Source organism: Rhizopus delemar, genomic scaffold, assembly GCF_000149305.1.
Source record: "Rhizopus delemar RA 99-880 supercont3.9 genomic scaffold, whole genome shotgun sequence".
Classification (NCBI taxonomy): Eukaryota; Fungi; Mucoromycota; class Mucoromycetes; order Mucorales; family Rhizopodaceae; genus Rhizopus; species Rhizopus delemar.
Genome location: NW_027137835.1, coordinates 1,119,233 through 1,143,352, shown reverse-complemented (window position 1 = coordinate 1,143,352; position 24,120 = coordinate 1,119,233). Strand labels below are relative to the sequence as shown.

At 36.7% G+C, this 24,120-nt stretch overlaps 10 protein-coding genes across 10 annotated transcripts; 7 read left to right on the top strand and 3 right to left on the bottom strand.

Annotated features, from left to right (window-relative positions):
• Positions 1 to 167: 167 nt before the first annotated feature.
• On the bottom strand, positions 168 to 1,053 carry RO3G_11513 (uncharacterized protein; the record flags this gene model as incomplete). The annotated part of the gene is made up of 2 exons (XM_067666097.1): positions 168 to 662; positions 712 to 1,053. 2 exons carry the CDS (start codon positions 1,051 to 1,053, stop codon positions 168 to 170), a joined length of 837 nt encoding a protein of 278 aa, XP_067522198.1.
• Positions 1,054 to 1,572: 519 nt separating this feature from the next.
• On the top strand, positions 1,573 to 2,322 carry RO3G_11512 (uncharacterized protein; the record flags this gene model as incomplete). Its single annotated transcript, XM_067666096.1, has 1 exon — positions 1,573 to 2,322. The coding sequence occupies one exon, from the start codon at positions 1,573 to 1,575 to the stop codon at positions 2,320 to 2,322; it is 750 nt and encodes a 249-aa protein (XP_067522197.1).
• A 141-nt stretch (positions 2,323 to 2,463) lies between these two features.
• RO3G_11511 (uncharacterized protein) lies at positions 2,464 to 3,099 on the bottom strand (the record flags this gene model as incomplete). The annotated part of the gene is made up of 2 exons (XM_067666095.1): positions 2,464 to 2,630; positions 2,742 to 3,099. 2 exons carry the CDS (start codon positions 3,097 to 3,099, stop codon positions 2,464 to 2,466), a joined length of 525 nt encoding a protein of 174 aa, XP_067522196.1.
• Positions 3,100 to 3,715: 616 nt separating this feature from the next.
• On the top strand, positions 3,716 to 4,213 carry RO3G_11510 (uncharacterized protein; the record flags this gene model as incomplete). Its single annotated transcript, XM_067666094.1, has 2 exons — positions 3,716 to 3,962; positions 4,068 to 4,213. The coding sequence occupies 2 exons, from the start codon at positions 3,716 to 3,718 to the stop codon at positions 4,211 to 4,213; spliced, it is 393 nt and encodes a 130-aa protein (XP_067522195.1).
• A 2,038-nt stretch (positions 4,214 to 6,251) lies between these two features.
• Positions 6,252 to 9,024, top strand: RO3G_11509 (uncharacterized protein; the record flags this gene model as incomplete). The annotated part of the gene is made up of 8 exons (XM_067666093.1): positions 6,252 to 6,258; positions 6,400 to 6,562; positions 6,620 to 6,807; positions 6,873 to 6,902; positions 6,963 to 7,130; positions 7,192 to 7,432; positions 7,521 to 7,681; positions 7,739 to 9,024. 8 exons carry the CDS (start codon positions 6,252 to 6,254, stop codon positions 9,022 to 9,024), a joined length of 2,244 nt encoding a protein of 747 aa, XP_067522194.1.
• Positions 9,025 to 12,113: 3,089 nt separating this feature from the next.
• Positions 12,114 to 14,635, top strand: RO3G_11508 (uncharacterized protein; the record flags this gene model as incomplete). Its single annotated transcript, XM_067666092.1, has 8 exons — positions 12,114 to 12,388; positions 12,450 to 12,637; positions 12,705 to 12,734; positions 12,799 to 12,966; positions 13,033 to 13,282; positions 13,371 to 13,531; positions 13,589 to 14,499; positions 14,630 to 14,635. 8 exons carry the CDS (start codon positions 12,114 to 12,116, stop codon positions 14,633 to 14,635), a joined length of 1,989 nt encoding a protein of 662 aa, XP_067522193.1.
• A 364-nt stretch (positions 14,636 to 14,999) lies between these two features.
• On the top strand, positions 15,000 to 17,508 carry RO3G_11507 (uncharacterized protein; the record flags this gene model as incomplete). Its single annotated transcript, XM_067666091.1, has 3 exons — positions 15,000 to 15,261; positions 15,316 to 15,378; positions 15,431 to 17,508. 3 exons carry the CDS (start codon positions 15,000 to 15,002, stop codon positions 17,506 to 17,508), a joined length of 2,403 nt encoding a protein of 800 aa, XP_067522192.1.
• A 182-nt stretch (positions 17,509 to 17,690) lies between these two features.
• RO3G_11506 (uncharacterized protein) lies at positions 17,691 to 17,999 on the bottom strand (the record flags this gene model as incomplete). Its single annotated transcript, XM_067666090.1, has 1 exon — positions 17,691 to 17,999. One exon carries the CDS (start codon positions 17,997 to 17,999, stop codon positions 17,691 to 17,693), a length of 309 nt encoding a protein of 102 aa, XP_067522191.1.
• Positions 18,000 to 21,018: 3,019 nt separating this feature from the next.
• On the top strand, positions 21,019 to 21,750 carry RO3G_11505 (uncharacterized protein; the record flags this gene model as incomplete). Its single annotated transcript, XM_067666089.1, has 2 exons — positions 21,019 to 21,021; positions 21,109 to 21,750. 2 exons carry the CDS (start codon positions 21,019 to 21,021, stop codon positions 21,748 to 21,750), a joined length of 645 nt encoding a protein of 214 aa, XP_067522190.1.
• Positions 21,751 to 22,264: 514 nt separating this feature from the next.
• Positions 22,265 to 22,984, top strand: RO3G_11504 (uncharacterized protein; the record flags this gene model as incomplete). Its single annotated transcript, XM_067666088.1, has 3 exons — positions 22,265 to 22,341; positions 22,392 to 22,517; positions 22,564 to 22,984. 3 exons carry the CDS (start codon positions 22,265 to 22,267, stop codon positions 22,982 to 22,984), a joined length of 624 nt encoding a protein of 207 aa, XP_067522189.1.
• Positions 22,985 to 24,120: the final 1,136 nt, after the last annotated feature.

Below are 24,120 nucleotides of genomic sequence, written 5' to 3'. Positions count from 1 at the left end.
AAAATTATGAGAAAAGTAAAGGCCTTTGATACCACCTTCTTCTCTTATGATAGTGGCAAGTGCATGGAAAGGCCCTTTGTATTTACGTTGTAGTGGTGAAGCTGACTGAACAATCATTCTACATGTTTTTCTTTCAGCCCTTTTCTCTTTATTCTTTTCTTTTGATTTTACCTTGTTCTAATAAGTTCAAGAGGACTCAATAGAAAGCCAACGATCAAGTTGCTTGCTACCAAAGTCGCGAAATTAGGACCAACGTGATCCAAGTGAACTAAAGGTATCGTATCATCGTACAGATCAAACATATCGTTCAGAGTCCCTTCAAGAGTAGGTTGTAAAAATAAGTGCGAGATTTCATAAAGCCAATTGGTGTACTGTCCTTTGAACAAGGAGCGCCAGCCCTCATGGGGATGGTTCAAGAGTCGTCCGATGCCCTGCCAAACACCACCGTCAATAGGTTTGATCTGGTGAGGAGGTCGGGTGGAATCATCATAAACACTTGCTTGCACAATATATCCATCTGCACCAACAGGTACCTTTTTCTTGAATACAGGATCGTCAACATCGAGTGAAATGCCAGAGTTGAGGAAATCTTCAGTTGCGTGGTGCCTGCGTCTTCCTGCTTCTTCTTCCTCATTGTCTTCATCTTCTGAGAACTCTTCAGCCTAGACATCTTTTAGGTTGTCTGAAATACTTATTTCATTCTTCATATACCTCTTCTTCCGTATCTGAATCGTCTTCTTTAACAGTTGTTTTCTTTCGTACAGAGCCTACTATTTCTTCACGTGGTAAATATTGTACTTGTAATAGTGTTTTTGAAACTTCAAAAGGGCTACTGGCAGCTGTCGTAAGGTATTTGAGTACAGTGAAATTGACAAGTTCTCTAGCCGCAACTCGTGAATCAATCACGTCTTCATTTTGAGTAGGGTAATACGAAGCCCCTTGTTGATCGGGAATAATAGTAGAATAATTCCCAGGAATGCCCGGTGTATAATAAGGTCTGCTGCCTAAGGATGTAGGGAAAGGTGTAAATGGTTGGTTTTGGTTAGCTTGCATTCTTTTCACGTAAGCAACTCTGTGCCATTGTTGGAAAAGTTTTATTTTTTGAAGCTTGTTATTTCCACTCTAATTAAAATCCCGATCAACAAGATGACGTAAATAATAGTGTATGCAAAGAGAAAGGCGCTAGTTTCTTGTTGTAAATCAAAATCAGCATTGTATTCATGTAATAAAAGTATGAACTATAGGACTTTGTGTCTGTTCATTACGTTTTTATGATTCATATTGAATAAATTAACATTATGATTACTTTGTAACTAACAAGAAGGTTAGTTTTAAACTCAATTAGTAAAGTGAATAGACAAAAAGAGTAAGCCAAGAGTGATCCTCTCTGTTTCCTTTATTGAGCAAACGTCATAATGATCTACATAAATATGTTTGTCTGCATTAAGCTTTTTAGACTGACGTAGGTTATAAATCATTTGCTGATGCGAATATTAAACAAAAAACGTATAAATACGAGTGATTTACCCTAGCTCAACAATTTATTATTCAAACATAACAAATTATCAAAAAATGTCTGCTTACAACAACAACCTTCACCCTCAAAGAGATGACCGTCTTGGTTCTGGTCAATTGAACGAAAACCATGGTATTGCTGCCACTGGTCTCAATGAACCTTTCACTCATGCCACTCATCCTACTCATACACAAGGCACAACAGCTGAACGCAACAACCACACCAACTTTTCTGGTCCTCCTATCGCTGATGAAAGAAAGGTAGATCAAACTTCTGATGCTCCTGGCATGTACAACCCTTCTCCAACCAATCGTACTGCTGCAACTGGTGTTCCTCCAGTCAATAATGCTTCACACGAAAGAGATCATGTTCCTGAAGGCGTCCATTACGGACACAATGAACAAGACTCTGGTGTTCATGATCTGTCCACCTCTCGTGCTCACAGCGGTTCCAATGCTCATCATACTGGTTCTGCAGCCCTTGGTGATCATGGTGCTTCACATCATCAAAAACACCAAAGAGAAAACGAAGGTAGCTATGGTCAAGGCGCAATGACATCCGGTGGTCATGTTAGTGGTGCAACAGGTACAGGTGCAACAGGTGCTGGTGTCCCTGGCGCTACCAGCAGAGTCGAAGGCGATAACCGCATGAGTACCGGTCACCCCACTACAGTAAACGATATTGACCATAGACCCTCTGCAGGTGAAAAGATCAAGGGCAACCTTGAAAAGTTCACTGGTAAGATCACTGGAAATCAAACCAAGGTTGTTAAAGGTGATAACTTGGCTCACGGTCGCAGTGCTTAAACATTTATCCCTTTTTCCTACTTTTTTTATCTTGTAAAATTTTTCTATCATTTATTGTTTATAATTTATTAAATAAATTGTTCTAAAGTACATATATTTTATTGTAAACAAGTTTTTTTTTATACAAAAGCATATTATTTTCTAAAGAGAAACAGAAAAAGGTGTATTTGGTTCTTTGTCAGAATCACCATCGTCCTCTTCGTCATCGTTTGCTTCGTTAGAATGGCTTGATTCGTCTTGAATAGAAAAGATATTATCATCGTTTTCATGTGGGTTTTCGTCTAGTTCAGTAGCTACAGAAAGTGTACCTAAAGACGATCGTTGTTGTAATAATAAGAAACTGCTCTGATCTGAAGAAAACGATGTGTTGGTTCCTAAATGATTTGTTAAATTTATGAATGTTATCAGACCTTGATTACCTTGAATCGGCTCCGTATTATATGGGGTATCTTCTATGTCGGTATGTCTTTTTTGTATTTCATAATGACCTCTACGCATCTCTGCTTTAGCTCGCATGAGATAAAAATCACTTTTTGTTCGAAAGATAGTATCTGGATCAGACGTTTGTGAATTTAATTCATTAGGTCGAAAAAGTGGTTGATTGGGTGATTTGCTTTTTTCCAGTACTGTTTCAGTTACTGTTGTTTCAGTCGTCACGATAGTTTTATCAGGTACACTAGTTTCAGACACCTTCTCTTCAACCGTTCTTTTTACAGTCTCTTCAACTGTTGTTTCTACAGTTTCTTCTACTGTCGATTGAGAGTTGTTCTGGGTCATTATGAGAAGAGTGTAAAGAGAAGAAAGAAAAAAAAAACTGCGCGGTAATTAAACACTATTCAGCATTTTTGGACAACAAAACTTATGGCCAATAGGATCTCTCAAATGCACATTAATTCAAATACACCATTTCCGGAAATAAACTACACAAATATAAAGATGTTTATACACAAAGTAAATTCAAATTGCCTTACAGAATGGCATCCAATGCCACAGAACTCCATTTGATATACCGCAAGGCGGTTTCATAGAACGTCGTGAATCACTAGACCAAGCCTTTTGTTTGGCTGAAGTATGCTAAATATTACATATTTACGACAAAGTTAAGCCTTCTTTGACCTTCCTCGACATAAAATCTGCTCATGACATTGCCGGCCTTAATATTATTTAGCGGTCTCTAAAATCAACGATACAACCTCTACTACTTGTTCTCCTCCAACAGCTTTTTGATCAAGTCTGCCTTGAGGCTCCTCTTAATGATGAGACTTCTTATCACTTTTCCCCATAAATAGGAGCCCTGTAAGGAACAATACCTTCCCCGCTGCTCTACTAAATTTATATCAATGACCTACCGAAAAGACTACGGTTAAAGCAAACATCTGAGGACACTTCCTCAATGAGACAAGCTCCCTTTATAAATTGCTTACTATATGCTAACGATGTAGTCCTTATTTCTGAAAAAGTACAAATGCCAAAACTATTAAAAACTTGTGATGATTACAGTTTCTCACTCGGCTTCCATTGGAATCCATCTAAATGCATGGTGCAAAGTGACATGAACAGCGACTTGAGTTATGAGCTTTATGGACAAGCTTTACTCAAACAGCATTACTTCTCGTATCTTGGAGTTCCTTTTAAATCAGGTTTCTCCCTCAACACACAAGAACTGATAAATGCAGCATTCGTAAGGCATTTGCTATGATGAACATACTGACTTTTGTGTATGCCAACCCTAACGGTTTTGATAGTTTTATCCATTGGATTCTATGCACAAATAGTTCCCGCTCGACTAGGATATGGATTAGCGATCAATATGTTTACTGCTTCACAAACCAAAGTACTCAAAGATGCCCAGAATGAATGCTTATACCGAATATATGGTGGATCTAAGTGAGTCTCAACCAAATTTATACAACACTTACTGCGCTTGCCAACAATAAAAGAACGAATAAATATACCTCAAGCTCAATTTCTCTTTCGATCTTTTACGCTACCTAAAGATACTCTCTTGACAAAACTTATGCCACACATACAACACGGAAGGTACCAACAATGATGCAAACTGTCGAAGTCATAGCTTTGGAAAAGCATACCTCCTTCAGTAGAAGACCTCAACCTAAAGACTTTCAAGATCATCAAGAAACAATTACTATAACAATATCTGGATAATCAAAAACATCATAAAAATTTGGAACTACTTTCTTGCTATCAACCAACAATCTCACTTGATCAAATCATATGGTTGCTGATGAACCTAAAAGAACGTAACCAGTGCATAAGGTGGCGCCTTAGATGACTGTCTGGTGGCAAATGCAGGCCATGTCCCCTTCATCCGATTCAGATACTGACAAAAATGCATGCAATTCAATGTCTCAACATACCTAGCATCATTGAAGATTCTTTGTCGTTTCTTTTAAACCTACTACCCACAAAAGCTCCTCGTTCAAGTCGTGCAATTATCCCTTGAATCCTTCGTTAGTCAACCATATGTTTAACTCTGTTTGAGCTGGATCACTTTTGCCACCATATAGACACTTGTATTAGACCTCCACATGGTCAGTTCTTTCTAAATTGGCTCTTAAAGCATTAAGGAATTTACCATGTTCCAAATACTGTTCTATTGACCTTTCTTTACTCTTGATCCCGAAGGATTTTTTTTAGACTTATTTTATTTTACTTTGTATTGAACTAGTCTGGGCGAACAGATGCGATAAACATCCTGCGCTCAATTGGAATTTATGAATAAATAATATTTAAAGTTTAAAAATGTAAGTGTGCAATATAAGAATTTGATTCACGCAATTCAGATTTACCTTGTGCAAAGGTTTTTTATATTTTTGCAGTCTATTTCTGGAAATGGTGTAAGTGAAGCTTAATTCTTTTCTAGTTGGGAAAAAAAACTGCAATAAATGAATAATGAATGGAAAAAAGTATCTCTTTCATATATATGCATATATATACAAGCAACAATTTTCTTTTTTTTAAAATCAAATCAAGTCAAAACTTGATTCAATTAACAAGACAGGAATTTGTTTTCTAATTCCCGCAGTATGGGATCTAAACAATCAAGTCTGTGGTGAAAGAGCTTCCACTAGTTGTAATTTGGGTCACAAGCTTTGCCTTTTTCGATTTGTGGCTTAGGAAGGCAAAATAGAATGCACATTTGAGAACGTATACGTATATGACGCCCCTGATATAAAGAATTAATTAAAGAATGAACGAAAAGCTCCTGTAGGGTTTTTGGGCAAAAAGATCCTCACAACCTTTCTGAACTAATTGACAAAGAAGCTGTTTTTAGTATGTTTTTGTAATAGACCAATTCGGGATCATAACTGTATTCTTTGTGTAAAATAATGATCACCTTAGGATCAGCAACCAAATAAAAATAATAGAAAAGAAAGAGGGTTATGAGCTTCTTAAAAGACACATGAAATTAAAGGAATTTTTGTCACACAAATTTTTTTTTCATTTTGCTAATTGTGTAAAAAAATAAACGGAAGAGATGGGGGTAAGTCGAATCGAGAACCTTCGTTGTAACACAAATGGCTTAAGCTATTTTTTTAATTTAGTCTTTCTTTCTTTCTTTCTCTTCTCTTTCTCCTCTTTTCTTTATCTTTTGCTTTATTTTATAGAAAATGAAGCCAAGACTATTTCTTATTTCACTTTTTATTACACACACATATGCTTACTTCTATAAAAGCGGATTTATGACAAGCCTTCCTTTTCAAGGAGCCATGGCAACAGCACAAAGAAATAATTCTCTTTTACTATTCGGTGGCGAAAATGCTACATCACATTATACGAACACTTTCTACCAGTTAACACAAACATCATCAACTTACGATTGGTCTACGGTGCCTCAAACAAATACACCGCCAGGCGTTTCTTATGCACAGGCTGTAGTAGCAAATAATAATAACGATATGTACGTGATGGGAGGTATATCCAATGCGACCTCAGTTCAAGATACTCTGTTACAGTACTACAAGTATTCGTTCAATTCACAGTCTTGGACAGCCGCATCGACTAACAATCTGACTAACGCAACAGGGGTACCTCTCAATCGTTATCTTTTTTCAGCCACTTATGATGGAGCTAATACAATCTACATCTATGGTGGTGTTACTGTCTTTACGAAAAATATACTTGCTGATTTTTACAAGTTTGATATTACTACCGGTACATTTACTGAGTTGCCTAATCCAAACCTTTTTCGTTATGGTCATACTGCCTCTTATTTGAGGTAAAGAAAAAGGTCAAAAAAAATAGGCTATTTTTAACCATACTTTAACATTAATAGTAATGGCCAACTTGTTATTGTGGGAGGTATGGTGCTTGTGAATCAAAGTGGACAGATGAACTCTATTTTAGCACCGATGAATCAAATTATGATCTACGATACAAAATCAAACTCATGGAGCATGAAAGAAGCGACTGCTAATAATGGTACACTTCCTTCTACAAGATCAAATCATAACGCTGCTGTCAGTAAGTAAACCCATACTGCATGTATATTTTTATAATTATTCTAATTTTGTCATTTTTATAAATAGCTTCGGATAATAAAATTATCGTCTTTGGAGGTAAAATAGTGTAGTGATATGAAATCATACTATTTTTATAACGTTTTGCGTCCGTTTTAGGTGATAATCAAGCCACACAAAGAAATAAAATGTATTTGAATGCTTTTGCTATTTTGGATACAAGTTCTTGGTCTTGGACTGTGCCTGCTGTGAATGGCATCCCTCCTGCTCGACGTACGTTAGCTTCTGGTGCTATTTTAGACGGAAATCATCTTACTATCGCATTTGGTAAAACAAGAAGATAAACATAATCATGTGAGTTAAGCTAAAGAATTTGATCTATTTATAGGTGAAGGACTAAATAATTATTATAACGATGTGAACGTATTGGACATCAGTACAAATTCTTGGCTTCAGTCTTTCAGCACTTCAAATTCATCCAGCTCATCATCTCTCTCTGGTGGTATAATCGCTGGTATCGTTATTGCTTGTGTGGTCGTTGCCCTTATTGTCTTGTTCTTGCTTTGGAGATTCCAATCCTATATACGATGGCTGTTCATGCGTATCCACAAAGACATCTGGAAGCCACGGTATGTCTTTTTTTCTCTCTCTTTTTCTTTTTTTAATCTTGATTATTTTTCAAGAAAAACTCACTTTCTTCCTTTTTCTTGTTCTTAGTACCGGTGAGCCTCTTTGGGCTGAGACTACAAGAATTGTATTCCAAATCTTCTTATTGTTCATTTTCACAGTCTTTCTTGTTTTTGTGATTCGCCAAGCTATTGAGAGCCCGAATGTTACTCAAACTATTGAGCAAGGAGCAGCCGAAGTCGAAGTGCCAGGTAAAAAAAACTGGACTAAAATAAAAAAAAAGTTGTATTCATCTTACTTTTATTTAGACATTAGATTTTGCTTTGATGGATTTCCCAGTTATCCAGAAACAGACAGTAGAGCCAATGGTATTGCTTGTTCAACTGATATGGGCTATTCTTGCAACTCATTCATTCAGACCTTGGATATGAACTTATTTACACCTGTCTTTGCTGATAGTTTAGGAGCTGTAGCCTGTTACTTGTTTAGACCATCTTCTGATTTTGTGCTTACTGGAACATTAGGGAATAACAACGGATCCCGCTTGCTATTCACCTTTTTTGGTGACACATCCATCAGTTATGGTCGTATCCACGTCTCAATCTATCCACAAAGAATGGATCCCAACTTGATTGTCTATGGTCTTCCCAACAATGTCTTGATGAGTGAAGCCGATGTTTTGAACTGGCAAACTAATGAAAGAAACGATATCCAGGTCAATAATGTTTATGATATCCAACCATACACTTACAGCGCCCTTTCTTATACACTCGTCGATCATCGCTATTTGCAAAGCGATGGATGGAACTATGTCGGTTTCTTGCCCATCACAAACTCAACTCCCGAAGTTGAGACGACCTTCCGTGAAGAATCACCGAATCCAAACTATACTAAAACTCACACCGATCTTGGTTTCTTTGCCGTCTACCCTGAGAAATTTGTGACGACAACCAAAAAGGAAGTCAAAATCTATACACTTGTGAATGCCCTTGGTTTTGTCGGTGGTATCTTTGGTCTCTTGGTCGCAATTCAAACCTGGCTGTTTGGTTTCCGACCCCGATCTCCTTGGGGTGTTGTGCACCGATGGAGCGTGGGCGATATGAAGAGATCCCTGCTTCGCGGGCTCCAGTCCAAGTTTAGAATTACAAATTCAGGAATTCCTCTTGTCCATCCTGTACATCATCGATTTAGTATGACCGATCTGACGCAAATCGAAGAGAACGAGACGCAGAGAATAACGCGTGTGGAAGAACGTATGCAAATGCTTGAAATGCTCTTTAAAGCTTACTATGTTGATGATGAAGTCTTTCGATCTTTGGATGATGCTAATAGGACCAAGCTATTGCAAAACAATCCATCTCATCCGAATGAGACACGAGCTCCTCTTCGCTCTCCTTCGAGCTATCTTGATGCACCAAAGACAGAAAAAGTGGTTGATGATGGATTTGCTGGCTCAAAGCCTGCCTCATTCACTAGACATGATACAGATGTCAGTTCGGCTTCTCATATTCCACTGACACAACGTAATTATCAACATGCTCCACCTTATCAGCCTGGTACTACTGTTCAAATGCATGATGATGATGATTTGTAATAAGCAGTTATTATATATAATTTTAATAAAGTAAAGTATGGGTTATTAAAAAAACAATTATTCTTAAGATATTCAAAAGGTCTATAACTTTGTTCACTTATTGGATCCTACAATAAACGTATTTTATACTATATGCTATGTGAATATGTTTGATTTATAGAAACACCATACTGATACGAAATCTCAATCATAAGGGTACGATTATACAGTAACATGACAGTATTTACATGTGCCATGAATATTAAACCAAACTATTTTCTAAATGAAATTATTGAAAAATGACATGAAAGAAATACACATATTCTCCTTGATAAATGTTCTGACTTTTTTTTTTTTTTTTTTTCTCCTTCCGAAGACAACAATAAAGAAATTAAATAAGAGAGGTTATCGTTTTATCTATTTTAAATGACATTCTTCTTTTATTTCATCATTGCTTTTCCAGAGCTACGTATTTAGTTTTAAATTTTTAATACTTTTTACAATCGACAAAATGAACTCTTTTCTACTTTAGGAGAAAAGATCCCTGTTCTTTTATGGCTGTTTTTGGAGGGTTATAAATATAGATACTGATAGGGTATATGAAGTGTCAGTCTCAGTCATCAAGACATAAACAACATAAAAATAAAAGCGCTTACCTCCGAAAAGTAAAGCAATCATCGATTGCAGCCTAGTTCTGCTTCCTTTTCAGAAGAGAACGGCAATAATTTTGTTGACAGTGTAGAATTGACTGTTGTTTAGAAAGGCTTAATGAAGCCGGGAGTATGACCATATCCATAAATGAAAGACCAGATAGCGAAAGAAGGGGACCAGATAGCAAAAGAAGAAGACCAGATAGCGAGACAATAGGAGTTTTTTCTTTTTCTTTTTACGCATGTTGTTTTTAAACTGAAAGGAAAAAAACGATGAATAAACAAAGCAAGTCTTCCATTCACTCTTTTTAAATGTCTTCTTTTCTTGGAACACGACGCGTACCCCTGTTTTATCACTTTTTATCTTATCAGGTCAGTTATGATGCAAAAATTGATTGCTCTTTAACATTTGCTTGAAGCAACTTATGCAAAAAGAGGATAAGGTGTAAATGTAACTCTCACATCAAAGTTCAAAACTACGTCTGCCTCTTCTATATGCTTAGCAAAGAAGCAAAGAGATGCCCCTTTTTTTTGTAGCTTTCTAGAAGGAACCTGAAATAAGATTTACCTTATCAGGGTTTGAACATTTATCACACTTTTTTTTTAGTTTAATGTTGGACAACAAAAAAGCTTTATGTAGTGCACTTCATATCTCTTTCTATTCTTTAATATGGTCTTAGTATTCTTCTTTCTCAACTCTTTCTCAGTTTCAACATTAATATCGTTGATACTGTTGGTACAAAATGAAGTTTTAGATTTTACTTGTAGACATAAACCATGCTTTATTTTCCCAAAGAAAAACAGAGCGTGTTAAACATCTTAAAGCCATAATTGCGGACGTAAAAAAAGTCTGGAAAACGCACACTTGTATACTTTTACCTCTTCTCAATAAACTAGTTTAAGCACTTTGAACTCAACAACTATTAGTCAGAATGAATAGTCTTTGTTGATGGCTTCATTAACTTTGTCTTATCTCTTTAAATCATGTCAACCTTTTAAGCGTTTGAATCTGTCTTTAAGTAATTACTCTTCACTGTCAAAAGCTCGATTTTGATAAGTCAATATTAGGACCTATTACTATGAGACCTGACAGGCGAATACTTTAGTTTTTTAACAATTATTCTCATTTTTTGAAGTGATAGGATTCATCAATGCTTGAAAAGGAAATTGCTTTATAAAATTTTGTCGGATGTAAAAAAAAATCATGAGTCTCATTGAGTCTTACGGGCCATATTCTGCTGCTTATCTGTTACAAACTGCCAGACAACCCTATATAGTCAAACTTTAAAATTCAATGCATTTGTTCTTTAGCTTCTAAACTGTTCAACTGGTGGCATGGTAGACAAAAGACAACAATTTCTCGGATATTTCTGGTCTAATAAGAAGCCATATCTTGCTATTGGTTTGCAGCGATAGTTGGATCGTCAAGATGGATTGGAACAAACATCTTGATTGGTAAAGCAGTTCTAGTCCCAATAAAGCTTAACAAGTTGATGATAATCTGTATGGAGCCTTCTTCCTTCTGTAAACCGAATTCCTGGTAGTTGTGATATCTGCGCTATATTACAATAAACATCATAGTATGAACATAAAAAATTGATGGTAAAATTAGAGAATATGGGATTGGACTCTTCGAGAAATTAATACATACCCGAAGCAAGATTATTTCCTATAGATCACAGTCATAAGACAATGAAAAAAAAATTAAGAGTAATGTTAAATAGTTGATGGCCTCTAACTTTTATTCATTTTGTTTGTGGCTCATCTTGTTCAAGAAAAAAATTTCTTACAAGCTGCGCTTTCCGTGTTCCAATTTTCAAATGCCACAAACTTCAAATATCGATATGAGGTATGCATTGTAGAACAATAAAAACATCAAAGCATCTTTTCTCTTTTTGAATCTGTTGATTTCATTTCATAAGCATTAATTAAGTTACAGAAAGTAACATGTAATACCGCTAAAGATGAAGTTTTCAAATACGAGCACCAAAGAAATATATATTTTGGTATAAATGATGACTTCGAATTGATAGTAGAAACCAGGCTTTGTTACACTATATTTTAATTACATAAAAATAGCATTATGTTCCTTTTCTTCCTTCGATCGGCTTTGGATCTATTTAATAAAGAATGAAATTGAGACCATTTCTCATTTTATTCTTTATTGCTCGCACATATGCTTATTTTCACCGAAATGGATTTATGGAGAACTTACCATATCAGGGAGCCATTGCTACAGCACAAAGAAATAATTCTCTTTTACTATTCGGTGGCGAAAATGCTACATCACATTATACGAACACTTTCTACCAGTTAACACAAACATCATCAACTTACGATTGGTCTACGGTGCCTCAAACAAATACACCGCCAGGTGTTTCTTATGCACAAGCCGTAGTAGTAAACAACAGCAATGATATGTACGTGATGGGAGGAATGAATCAAGACACTTTAGGCCAAATGGCCCCTTTACAATACTACAAGTATTCATTCGATTCACAGTCTTGGACAGCTGCATCGACTAACAATCTGACTAACGCAACAGAGGTACCTCTCAATCGTTATCTTTTTTCAGCTACTTATGATGGAAATAACACTATTTACATCTTCGGTGGAAGGATATACCTGCTTGGTACACTGCCCTATTTCCATAAATTTGATATTTCTACTGGTCAATTCACCGAGCTGCCCAGCCCAGGTATCACTTGCTCAGGTCATACAGCCTCTTATTTAAGGTAAAAAAGAAAAAAAGAAAAGAAAAGATCAATAAAGAGTTATATTTGAACTTTAATTTAGTAATGGTCAACTTGTTATTTTGGGTGGTGCTGTTTCTCCAATTTCGGGTAATAATTCATATGATGCTTTGACACCCATGAACCAGACAATGATTTACGATACAATCACAAATACATGGAGTATAAAAAACATTACCTCGAATAACGATATGTTTCCTTCCTCAAGGATGGCTCACAATGCAGTTGTCAGTATGTAAATAAAAAGAGATAGACATGATGTGTACAGGCATCTTAACTTTGTTATTTTGGTGTATAGCTTCTGATAATAACATCATCATTTTTGGAGGTACTAATATATGCAAATGGTAAATGATATGTCTGCATTTTTTGTAACATTCTCATTTGCATAGGCACTAATTTAGAAGGACAGCAAGACAAGGAGTACTTTAATTCTTTGGCTATTTTGGATACAAGTTCTTGGACTTGGACTGTGCCCAACGTGCAAGGTATCCCTCCTGTTGGACGAGCTTTAGCCTCTGCTGGTATTCTGGATGGAAAGCACCTTACAGTTGCATTTGGTAAAAAAGATGGGGATTTAAGAATTTAAGTACTGCAAAATGACTTAAACTTTTATTAACTTCTAGGCATGTCATTAAATAGTTTCTATAACGATGTAAATGTACTGAATATCAGCACGAACACCTGGCTTCAGTCTTTCAGCACCGAAGGATCATATAGTCTACCCAGCTCATCATCTCTCTCTGGTGGTATAATCGCTGGTATCGTTATTGCTTGTGTGGTCGTTGCCCTTATTGTCTTGTTCTTGCTTTGGAGATTCCAATCCTATATACGATGGCTGTTCATGCGTATCCACAAAGACATCTGGAAGCCACGGTATGTCTTTTTTTCTCTCTCTTTTTCTTTTTTTAATCTTGATTATTTTTCAAGAAAAACTCACTTTCTTCCTTTTTCTTGTTCTTAGTACCGGTGAGCCTCTTTGGGCTGAGACTACAAGAATTGTATTCCAAATCTTCTTATTGTTCATTTTCACAGTCTTTCTTGTTTTTGTGATTCGCCAAGTCATCAATAGTCCAAACGTTACCCAATCTATTGAAGAGCAAGTGGACACAGTGGGTACACCAGGTAAGAAAGAAGCGGTTGTGATAAGACGAGGTCTGTTCATTTCTTTTGCCTATTTAGACATTCGGTTCTGTTTTGAGGGATATACCGACGACCCCGCCATAACCCACAACCCCGGTGTTAACTGCCAGACCGAATCAGGTTACTCTTGCAGCTTACATATTCAGAAATTGGATATGAATAGATTTACACCTGGTTACACAGGAAGTTCAGGGCGAACAACCTGTTTCTTGTTCAGACCACCTCCTGACTTTGTACTCTCATCTACTGAAGGGTACAGCAATGGATCCCGACTAATATTCACTTTCTTTGGTGATTCCAGCGCCCTTGAAGGTAGCATCCAAGTCTCCATCTATCCACAAAACACGGATCCGAACCTGATTGTCTATGGTCTTTCTGATGAAGTCCATATGGATAAGGATACTATTTCCAATTGGCAGATGAACGAGATAAATAATATTCAAACCAACAACGTCTATAACCTTGAGCCGCCTATGGGAGGTGCGCTTTCTTATACCTTTGTTAATCATCACTATTTGCAAAACAATGCATGGAACTATGTTGGATTTTCACCCATCACCAACTCTACCATCGACATAAGAACTGCATTCAGTTCAAAGGCTCTCTATGCGAGTTATAACGACACTATGAGTCAGCTCATTGTATATCCAGAAAGATTTGTAAACATGACAGACAGGGAGGTCAAGATCTACACGCTTGTGAACGCGTTTGGCTTTATGGGTGGTGTCTTTGGTCTCTTTACTGCCCTCCAAGCTTGCTTATTTGGCTTTCGACCTCGATCCCCTTGGGGTTTCGTGCACCGATGGAGTGTGGGTGGTATGAGGAGATCCTTATTTCGTGAACTTCAGTCCAACTTTAAAAAGACAGATTTCGGCATTCCGCTTGTAGAACCTGTTCGGCCCTATACAGCTAACGTGGTGCAAACGGAGGAAAATGAGGCGGAGCGTATGGTACGTATGGAAGGACGTATACAGATGCTCGAGACGCTTCTTAAATGTTATTATGTTGATGATGAAGTCTTTGAATCTGTGAAAAAAGCCAACCGACCTAGTAAAGATGAATCACTTGGTAGTTCTTTAGCCATGAATGATGAATTGAAAGTGGAAAAGATGGGAAACGATGACTCTACAAATTCATGGTCATCTTCGGATGACAACCGTGAGATCGATGCTAATTCTATTTCTCATATACCATTAACACGGCTAGATCATTAGAGCTCATAATACTAATTCTTTGTTTTAGCATAAATTTCAAAAGCTTTTTTTTGTATAATAAAATCAAATTGTAAAAAAAAAGAAGCTTATTTGTTTTTTGTTTGATCCCTGTTCGGACTTTAAATAAGTGACTCATTATTTTCCCTGTAACATTTTTTTCAACTCTTTTTTCCTATCTCGTTTTCTTCTCCCTTTCCTTCTTTTTTCTTTTTTCTATCACGAAAAAAAAAGAACCAATGGAAGACCTTATTCCTATTTTTACTAAAATCGGCTTATCCGAACAAAAAGCCAAAGATACTGCCAAAAATAAGAAATTAGCCCCTACTTTAGAAACAGTGATTAATGAGGCTCAAGTGCGCGAGACAGGTTGTGAAAAGGAGAAGGGCATCCTTTTATACAATTTGGCCTCTACTGTCACCAAAGATGCTTTGACTCATCTTGGATTCATTGTGAAGAAGATCATGGTGGGTGACTTGAAGACAACAGACCAGGTTCAAGGTAAATAAAGAAAGCAACCAGTTTAAAAAAGACACTTATCACGTATGCCAATAGCCGCCATCAAGTTTAGTGAAGAAGGCTTTAAAGAAGAAGAATTCGATGCTGCTACAGGTGTTGGTAAGTGAATGAAGATGACTCACATATGTACATATCCTCACATGATCCACAGGTGTTGTTGTCAGTCCTGAAGAAATCAAAGCGGCAGTGAGCGAATACATTGAATCCAACAAGGAAAATATTGTAAACAACCGATACAAGACATTAGGCCCCACCTTAGCCAACACCCGACGTATGCCATCCCTTCGTTGGGCTGATGGTGGAAAGATCAAGGATGAAGTAGAAGCACAATTCCTTGCCCTCTTGGGTCCCAAAGACGAACGTGATGCTCCTCAAAAGAAAAAGAAGGAAGCCAAACCAGCAGCAGCAGCAGCAGCAGGAAAGGGTGAAAAGAAGGTAGAAGAAAAGCAAGTGGATCTTACCAAGACCTTCTTTGAAGGTGAACTTGGCAAGTTACATAAGCCTGGAGGAAACAAACAGATCAAGCCTGAATTAATGGAAGAGCACTTGAAGACGACAGGAGGTAAAGTAGTTACCCGTTTCCCACCTGAGCCCAACGGATACCTTCACATTGGTCATGCCAAGGCCATCAATGTCAACTTTGGTTACGCAAAGGCACACGGCGGTGTGACTTATCTTAGATATGATGATACCAACCCAGAGGCTGAAGAGGAAAAATACTTTGTCTCCATTCTCGAGACTGTCCGCTGGCTCGGCTTTGAACCTTTCAAGATTACTTATTCCAGTGATTATTTCCAGGAACTGTTTGATTTGGCTGTTCGATTGATCAAGAAGGGATTAGCCTATACCTGTCAGTGTACACCTGAAGAGATCAACGCCTGTCGTGGTGGTAAAGATCATGGTGAACGTCGTGCGTGTGAACACCGTGAGAGACCGATTGAGGAAACTCTTGATCAATTCATGAAGATGAAAGAAGGCCGCTATAAGGAAGGTGAGATCACACTCCGTATGAAGATGGACTTGACCAGTGGTAACCCTCAATTTTGGGACTTGATCGCTTACCGTGTTATGTACACTCCTCACTTCCGTACCCATGACGCCTGGTGCATTTACCCCACTTATGATTTCACACACTGTCTTGTTGATTCCTTTGAAAACATCACTCACTCACTCTGTACTACTGAATTTAGACAATCTCGTGAAAGTTACTATTGGTTGGTTGATGCTGTTGAGGTCTATAAGCCTGTTCAGTGGGAATATGGCCGTTTGAACGTGAATGGGACCATCATGTCCAAGAGAAAGATCCTGAAGATGGTAAACAACAACTATGTTAGCGACTGGGACGACCCTAGACTTTACACCTTAGTTGGCATCCGTCGTCGTGGTGTTCCTCCTGAAGCTATCAACAGCTTCGTGCTCGAACTTGGTGTGACGACCAGTTTGACCTCGATCGATATTGCTCGTTTCGACAACAAGGTACGCGAATACCTTGACAAGACTACCCCTCGTTTGATGGCCATTCAAGACCCAGTGCGTGTCGTGTTGACCAACGTGCCTGATGACTTTGTAGAAGAAGTCGTGGTGCCCAACAAGCCTAGAGATCCTGCTATGGGTGAACACAAAGTACCTTTTGCCAAGGTGCTCTATATTGATCGCTCTGATTTCCGTGAGCAAGATGCCAAGGGATACTTCCGTTTAGCACCTGGTAAGTCTGTTGGTTTGCTCTATGCCAAACACCCTATCCACTGTGTCAGCTATAAGAAGGATGCTGAGGGTAAGGTGACTGAGATCGAGTGCGTTTATGAAAATGAAGGCGAATTCAAAAAACCCAAGACATACATTCACTGGGTTGCCGAGTCAGCTAAACACAATTCGCCTGTCAAGATTGACGAGCTTCGTGTGTACGAAAGATTGTTCAAGCACGATATTCCCGATAGTGTTGAAGGTGGCTATTTGAATGACATCAATGAAAACTCATTAGAGGTTGTCAAAGGAGCCATTGCTGAAGTTGGTATTTATGATCATATTGCTGAATGGGTCAAGAAGACAAATGGAGGCAAAGATAAAGAAAGCATGCGCTGGCAATTCACTCGTACAGGGTACTTCTGTTTAGACAAGGATACTGAATTGGATGCTGAATTGATTCTTGCTGGTAAAGTAAAGGAAGGATTGAGCAAGATTATTGTCAACCGTACAGTTTCACTTAAAGAAGATGCTGAAAAGCAATAAATAAAAAAAAGTTTTGTTTTTAATATAAAAAATGATTTTTAATGCCAAATGAAAAAGAAGGAGAAAGGGTATTAAAGATGATGATGAGGGGAAAGATGAGATAGAAAAGATTAGAGACGTGAATAATAATGTATGAAGATATGTATAATGTGTATAATGATGATGATGATGATGTATGTAATTTAAGGATAATAGGAAATAGGAGAAGAAAGTTCAAAGGATATATCGTCATTTGAAGTTTCAGACAAGTAACGTTCTAATTCTACCGATTCTCTTGCGTTCTCTGGTAAAGTTTGATTTTTCCATTTACACTGTGAACATTCATATCGAACACTTGAGTTTTCTGAGATGCGTTTGTTTAATACTACAAATGATTTTTCTGATCTTGTCAATTGAACAGAGTTTTGATGTTTGCATTTAGGGCATGGATGATAGGCTTGTTCAAGTGATATCTTTTTGCCGGAATTTGATAATATAATAAATCCACTCATCATAAACAAGTAAAGAAAGAGAGAAAAAAAGAGAGAAAGGAAGGGGGGGGGATAGTGTCATTTATAGGTTAAATTTTAAAATAATCATAATCCCACGTTGCCTAATTGTACTACTTTCTGTCGTCATTTATACGTGCTTAACCAAAAGGGATTACATTAGCCTTGAGAAAATTATGAATTATATCAAGTGAGCTTAAATCATCCAATCAAATAAAACCTCATTTAAAAATTTTTATACTAAAATATGTCTCATTTCATATGAAGCCTGATGATATTTTCTTTTTTTTTTTTACTACGCACTCACATCCTATCCTTTGTTGTACACTCTACAATTTTAAATAACCGCATTCTCTTCTAAAGGCATCCATCATATTGAGTCAAACGGCCATGTTCTAGCAATAAAGTTTTTTAATTGGTTGATAGAGTGAGTTTTCTACTTTGGCTGTGATTGGAAAGAAATGAATTCAGAAATGAATTGACATCGGAGATTGAGTTTTTTTCGCTTTACTATACAATAAAGTGAGTCATGACCCACTAAGCAGACCAATCAATCAATTTAAATGTTTAGGCGTGCCATTCTCTGAAGCCGAGTTGCTACGTTTCTTGTCCTAGTTGACATGAAACGATAGTTGTATTTAATTGGTGTCGATCAGATACAACTTACTATTCACACTTGAACTCAATTGAAACACGTATTTGTTAAGCTTTGAATAAGACTTTTCATGTCGTAGAATCAACAGTTACTTTTATGCTCTCAATTTCCCTTTTTCTATCTTTTCCTAATCTTCCCTTGTGTTCATTTTGACAGTTATTTTCCTTATTTGTACTAAAAGTGTACCGAGTCATGTCGATTACCCTATAAAGGCTCATCCCTAATTATCAGTGACCTCTTTGCGCCTTTTTTTTTATGTATACATTTTTTGACATTTGATCTAGATAATTAAGGAAAGTCTAATTGAAATTACTTGGGAAAGGACAGTTAGTAAGTAAACCTTGTTGTTACTAGCACATATTAAAATGGTTTGATTAAAGTCATGAGCAAAAAAAAAAAAAAAAATTATTTAAAGTATAGAATATGTACTCCTTTAGTCATGCACATCACTAACTGGTCAATAGAAGCTCAAGATGCATTGAATACTTTTATTCGAGGATTCATGAAGAATTACATGCAGTTTTTTGCTGATGGACTGGTTTCTATTAAAATTGAATGTAAAGCATGTATAGTATGGCAAGAGACTATCAGAGAATGTGTTTTACACTGCCCATGTGTCAAAATCATGAATGATTTGTTAAAAGGCTTATGAAACGTATAAAGAGTTGAAGAGAACAGAAACTGTGCTGTTGATTTGCATTTGAGAATCTGGAATGGTGAATGTAAAGCAGACTTGAGGCAATGTACACTGTTTTTAGTATCCTAATGTGCGCCAATGTCTCTATTCCCTCCCCCCCTTTCAAGAGAACCCTGACAAAAATCGTCCATGGTTTTTACAATCAAACCTATCTCTGTTATCATCTTTTTGAATCAAATCAATGTTCTTTATCATTCACACATGGCACAAAACTTTCTTGTCCTTAAACTGATCTTTTCTTTATGAACAATGCCCCCCTTTTTGTCTCGGGAAACCTGCCAATCAGGGTCTGCTGGGGGAGGATATTCATGCTTCACCCATTGAAATTGCATTACGATTTGCCTTCTTATTTGCGTTGTCTTTTTGATCTATGGTGTTTGAGTGTTGATTTCCCTAGGATCATTTTCTTGTCTAGATTTCAATCTATTGGCTTCAAGTTATTTCAGTGTGAAAACAGTGGTTGTGATGATAGAAATTAAATATTTATGCAAGTCAATTCGAATAGAGAAAATGAATAGGATACGAAAATGCGGCTTCAGTATGATATAGAATAAGCCCCAAGGAGTTTAAAGACTGCACGAATAACAGATGATAAAAAGTAGAAAGAAAGTCCAGTGAGAGCTGTAGTATAGAAACCGAGCCTTCTGGTATCTCCAAATCCACTGCAGCGGAACAGTTGAAGAAGGATAAGGTGACTAATGTGATATCAAAATGAATTTCATTTCGGGATAAATGTCACAAGTCAAGCATTACATGCTTAAAGATAATGCTTTAATGTCGCATGGAATGGTTTAATAATAAAGTGCATTAGTGAACCAATATGAATTGATTTACATCAAATGAATGAGATATTTTTAATAAATAAGATATTATGCAGATGAAGGCTATCCAACAAAGTGATAGTGACTACCTGGAATCGTTTTCTAGACTCACCAACTTCTTTCCTCGGCCACATTCTTTATGCCTAAAGTGATCAAATGCTGAAAAAAGCATAAATAGAACAAAACTCGAGAACGTAGACAGATTGAAACCTTTATTTTTATCTGCCAGTGACGATAATATGGTTTACGACTCCCCTTCTTTAGTCTCGAACCTGCCATCCTCATCTCAACCAAGGCTTAACCCTAATTTTTTTTTTTTTTTTCAACCTTGAATTTACTTTGACCGAAACAGAAAGGTTTTGGTTGAAATGGTTCTGTTGAGTCTACTTGCCACTATTATTTTAATCATCGCTCCCTTTATTTTTACACGTGAGTCAGGCTACATATTTCATAAAAAAGAACCCTTTATTTTATTGCTTCTTCTTTACATAACATGGACTACCGAATTCTCTTTATTTGGTATATCCGTGCCTTTTAACCCTTTTTTTTATTTTTTTCACGTTTTTATTTTATTTCAATTGATAACAAAGAAACAAAATGCATATTAATTTTTACAAGTCAATTACGTTATTTATTTTTTTCTGCATATTCTAGATGCTTTGTATTAAACTTGACTTCACATCCCCCTCCCCCTTTTTTTTATATTTCATTTTATCTTCTTTTGTTCTCTTCCTCCTATCCTCTCTCTCTCTCTCTCTCTCTTACTTTCTCTCTCCTTTTTTTTTTCTATTTCTTTTCCTTTATTCACACTCTTTTTTTTTTTTTTTTTTTTTTCTATTGATTTCACGGATGGTAAACAGTTTTAAAAGAAATAGGTCAAATAAAGGATCGATATCGACAATCAATTGTATTTTTCATAAATTTACAAATCCATTCAAGAAATCAAAACAAGACAGTCTATTCACAAACGATACTCTATTTGAAATCAATCGATACAAAGAACAAAAACAACAAAACACGCAACACGGCATTTTATTAAAACCAAGTCGACATGCAAGACATGGTAGTACACAATCAGCTATTGTATTTGGTACACAACCGAAAAAGTCTACAAAGCATATTCGTCACTATTCACATGTGTCTGCATCTAATATCACTGTCAATTCAGAAGATTTGACTGCAAAAGAATTTGCTGAAATCGCAGGGATTCAAATTCTATCTGAAGATGAGCAAGAAGATGAAATAACAGAACAAAAATGTCATGATTTCATAAATCAATATACAACTGTGAGTACGATTGGATCAACATTAGATGAACCACATATTTGGGATATAGAATTTTGGAAACATCCAAAAAATAAGAATCATCAACAAGAATACAAGCAAAAAGAAATGAATGATTACATACCTATTTTGCATGAATTAAAATCTAATAATAATAATAATTACGATACTTTTAAAAAGGGAAGATTTGAAATCACTATTGGCATAGATCATCATCTCAATCATTCCCTTACTGTACCTAATATTTCATCTAAACCAGTTATCGAGTGGAAACGTAAACCAATCATTAATCAATAAATCCTATTTTCTATAAGGAGTCTTTTTTTTCTTTTGGTAAGAATGATTAAACTTCATCAGGAGTTCATACCACACAACACTTTCTCTATTCCACGTGTGTACTCTCTCTCTTGCTTCAATTAATAAACTCATTTCTATTTTTATACTTCTTTATTGTTCCAAGCATAAAAAAGAAATGAACTCCGACATACACACCACCCCAAGTCCATGTGTCAAGAAACAAGAGGGAGAATGCGTATTGAAATCAAATCGTACAGTTTGGTTATTTTAAAAGTCCCTACCACTTTTCTCAACACCTATTTTTAATCTTGAGCTCTTCTTAAACTCACTACTCTAAAATCATGGATAGAAAAAGAGGGAGGTGTGTTTAAGCGGGCGAACAAAGAGGAGGGGTTTATCTTCACAAAAGGTGGCTTAGCTCAGTGGGTGTGTTTACGTGTGACAAGAAATCGATGTATAAAAATTTTTTTGACACGCACAACAATCTCCCTTTTTTTTTCTTTAATTCATCAACATGTCTTTCACTCTCGAAGCTCCTTTGGCCTACAAGATTCTCGATAGCTACTTTGAAAACGTCTCTTACGTTAAGGGGTAAAATAAACCATAGAAAATGAGAAAAAAAAAATTAAAGAGTTGATTAGCGTTGAACTTTCTGAAGCTGATGTTTCCGTTTTCAATGCTTTGACTGAAGGTGTCTCTGCTGAAGCCTACCCTCACTTGGCCAGATGGTACTCTCACATCGCTGCCGTCAAGGGTTTAGCCACCAAGTAAGAGAGAAAGACGTGATTGTGTACGATACTAACGATACCCTAGGGAAGCTGCTGCTCCTGCTGCTGCTGCTGCTGAAGAAGAAGATGACATTGATCTTTTCGGTTCTGATGAAGAAGAAGATGCTGAAGCTGAAAGAATCAAGGCTCAACGTGTTGCCGAATACAATGCCAAGAAGGCCAACAAGCCCAAGACTATCGCCAAGACCACCATCACTCTTGAAATCAAGCCTTGGGATGATGAAACCGATATGGAAGCCATGACCAAGGAAGTCAAGGAAATCGCCATGGACGGTCTCTTATGGGGTGGTCACCAATTGGTCCCTATTGGTTACGGTATCAGAAAGCTTCAAATCAACTGTGTTGTTGAAGATGACAAGGTCTTGTTGGATGACTTGACTGATAAGATCACTGAATTGGAAGACTATGTTCAATCTGTTGATATTGCTGCCATGCAAAAGATCTAAGAGGAAGAGAGAAAAGGATGTTTTATATTAAAAAGTTTTTATCAACCCTATTTTTCTTTTTTCAAGTAGAATCCATTTTGTTTTTATAAAGTAGTGAATACAGTCGATGATTGTGTTTGGAATGATGTAGGAAGGCTATAAAAAGTGTTGTAAAAAAAAAGACTAGCTACCATTCTAATAAACTATGACCATTTAGAAAAAAAAAAAAAATGATGGTAGCAGTTGCTAATCCAGAGACCTTCTCTTCAATTTGCATTACAATTTATTTGATTTGAATTGTCAGCTATGGTGTGCAAAGTGAGAAGGTTCATAACAAGACATGCTATATCCAAAGATTGCCATCAGTGACATAGGAACAATAAAAAGCGCGCTTCGTTTGATTTCATAGGCTCATGCTCTGTGTATTGACAAGGACAGTGATGTTCATATGAACATTTCAGACATGAGGCTCTCTGTGGGTAATGATGAGTTTAAATGATGGTGAACGTTGATCAAAAGTGATGGATACTAGCAACAGAGGTTGCTTGAAAAAAAGATCTATAAGCGATAAAAGCACACATAAACAATCGTCCTTGGTGGAAAAGAGCTGATTGGCAGCAGAGGTCTATCCTCTTTGGATATTGTCGAAATGAAATGCATAAAGAGGGATAAACAGAAAGGATGGACGACCGTAGGAGCTTATCTGAAAGGGTCCTATTCAAACACGACTGATAGCGTATTATAGTTCAAGCAATAGAATCAAGAAAACCAGAAAAAAAAATCCAAAGACGGACAGCTGACAGACTATGCTTGGTACAGTGATCCAGTATGGATGAGAGAGAGAAAAAAGAGAACGGTGGACTTTGCAAACAGAGATTAAATCATAATCCATTTGAATAAATTCCTTGGATAAAATGTAACACGATCATCTACTTTGCTACGAAAACCTCTGCAAAATGTAAACCATGGTTTCCAATGAAGTGATCAGCCGGTAAAAAGTGAAACCAGCCTCCCAAAAAAAAAAAAAAAAAAAAAAAAAAAAGGCAATCGGTCTACAATGTGCAAATTGTTCATGCCTGCATTAAAAAGGAAAAGACAGAGCCACTCGACTGATGATTTCCACATCACTCCCAGGTGGATCGAAATAGACCTTTCGC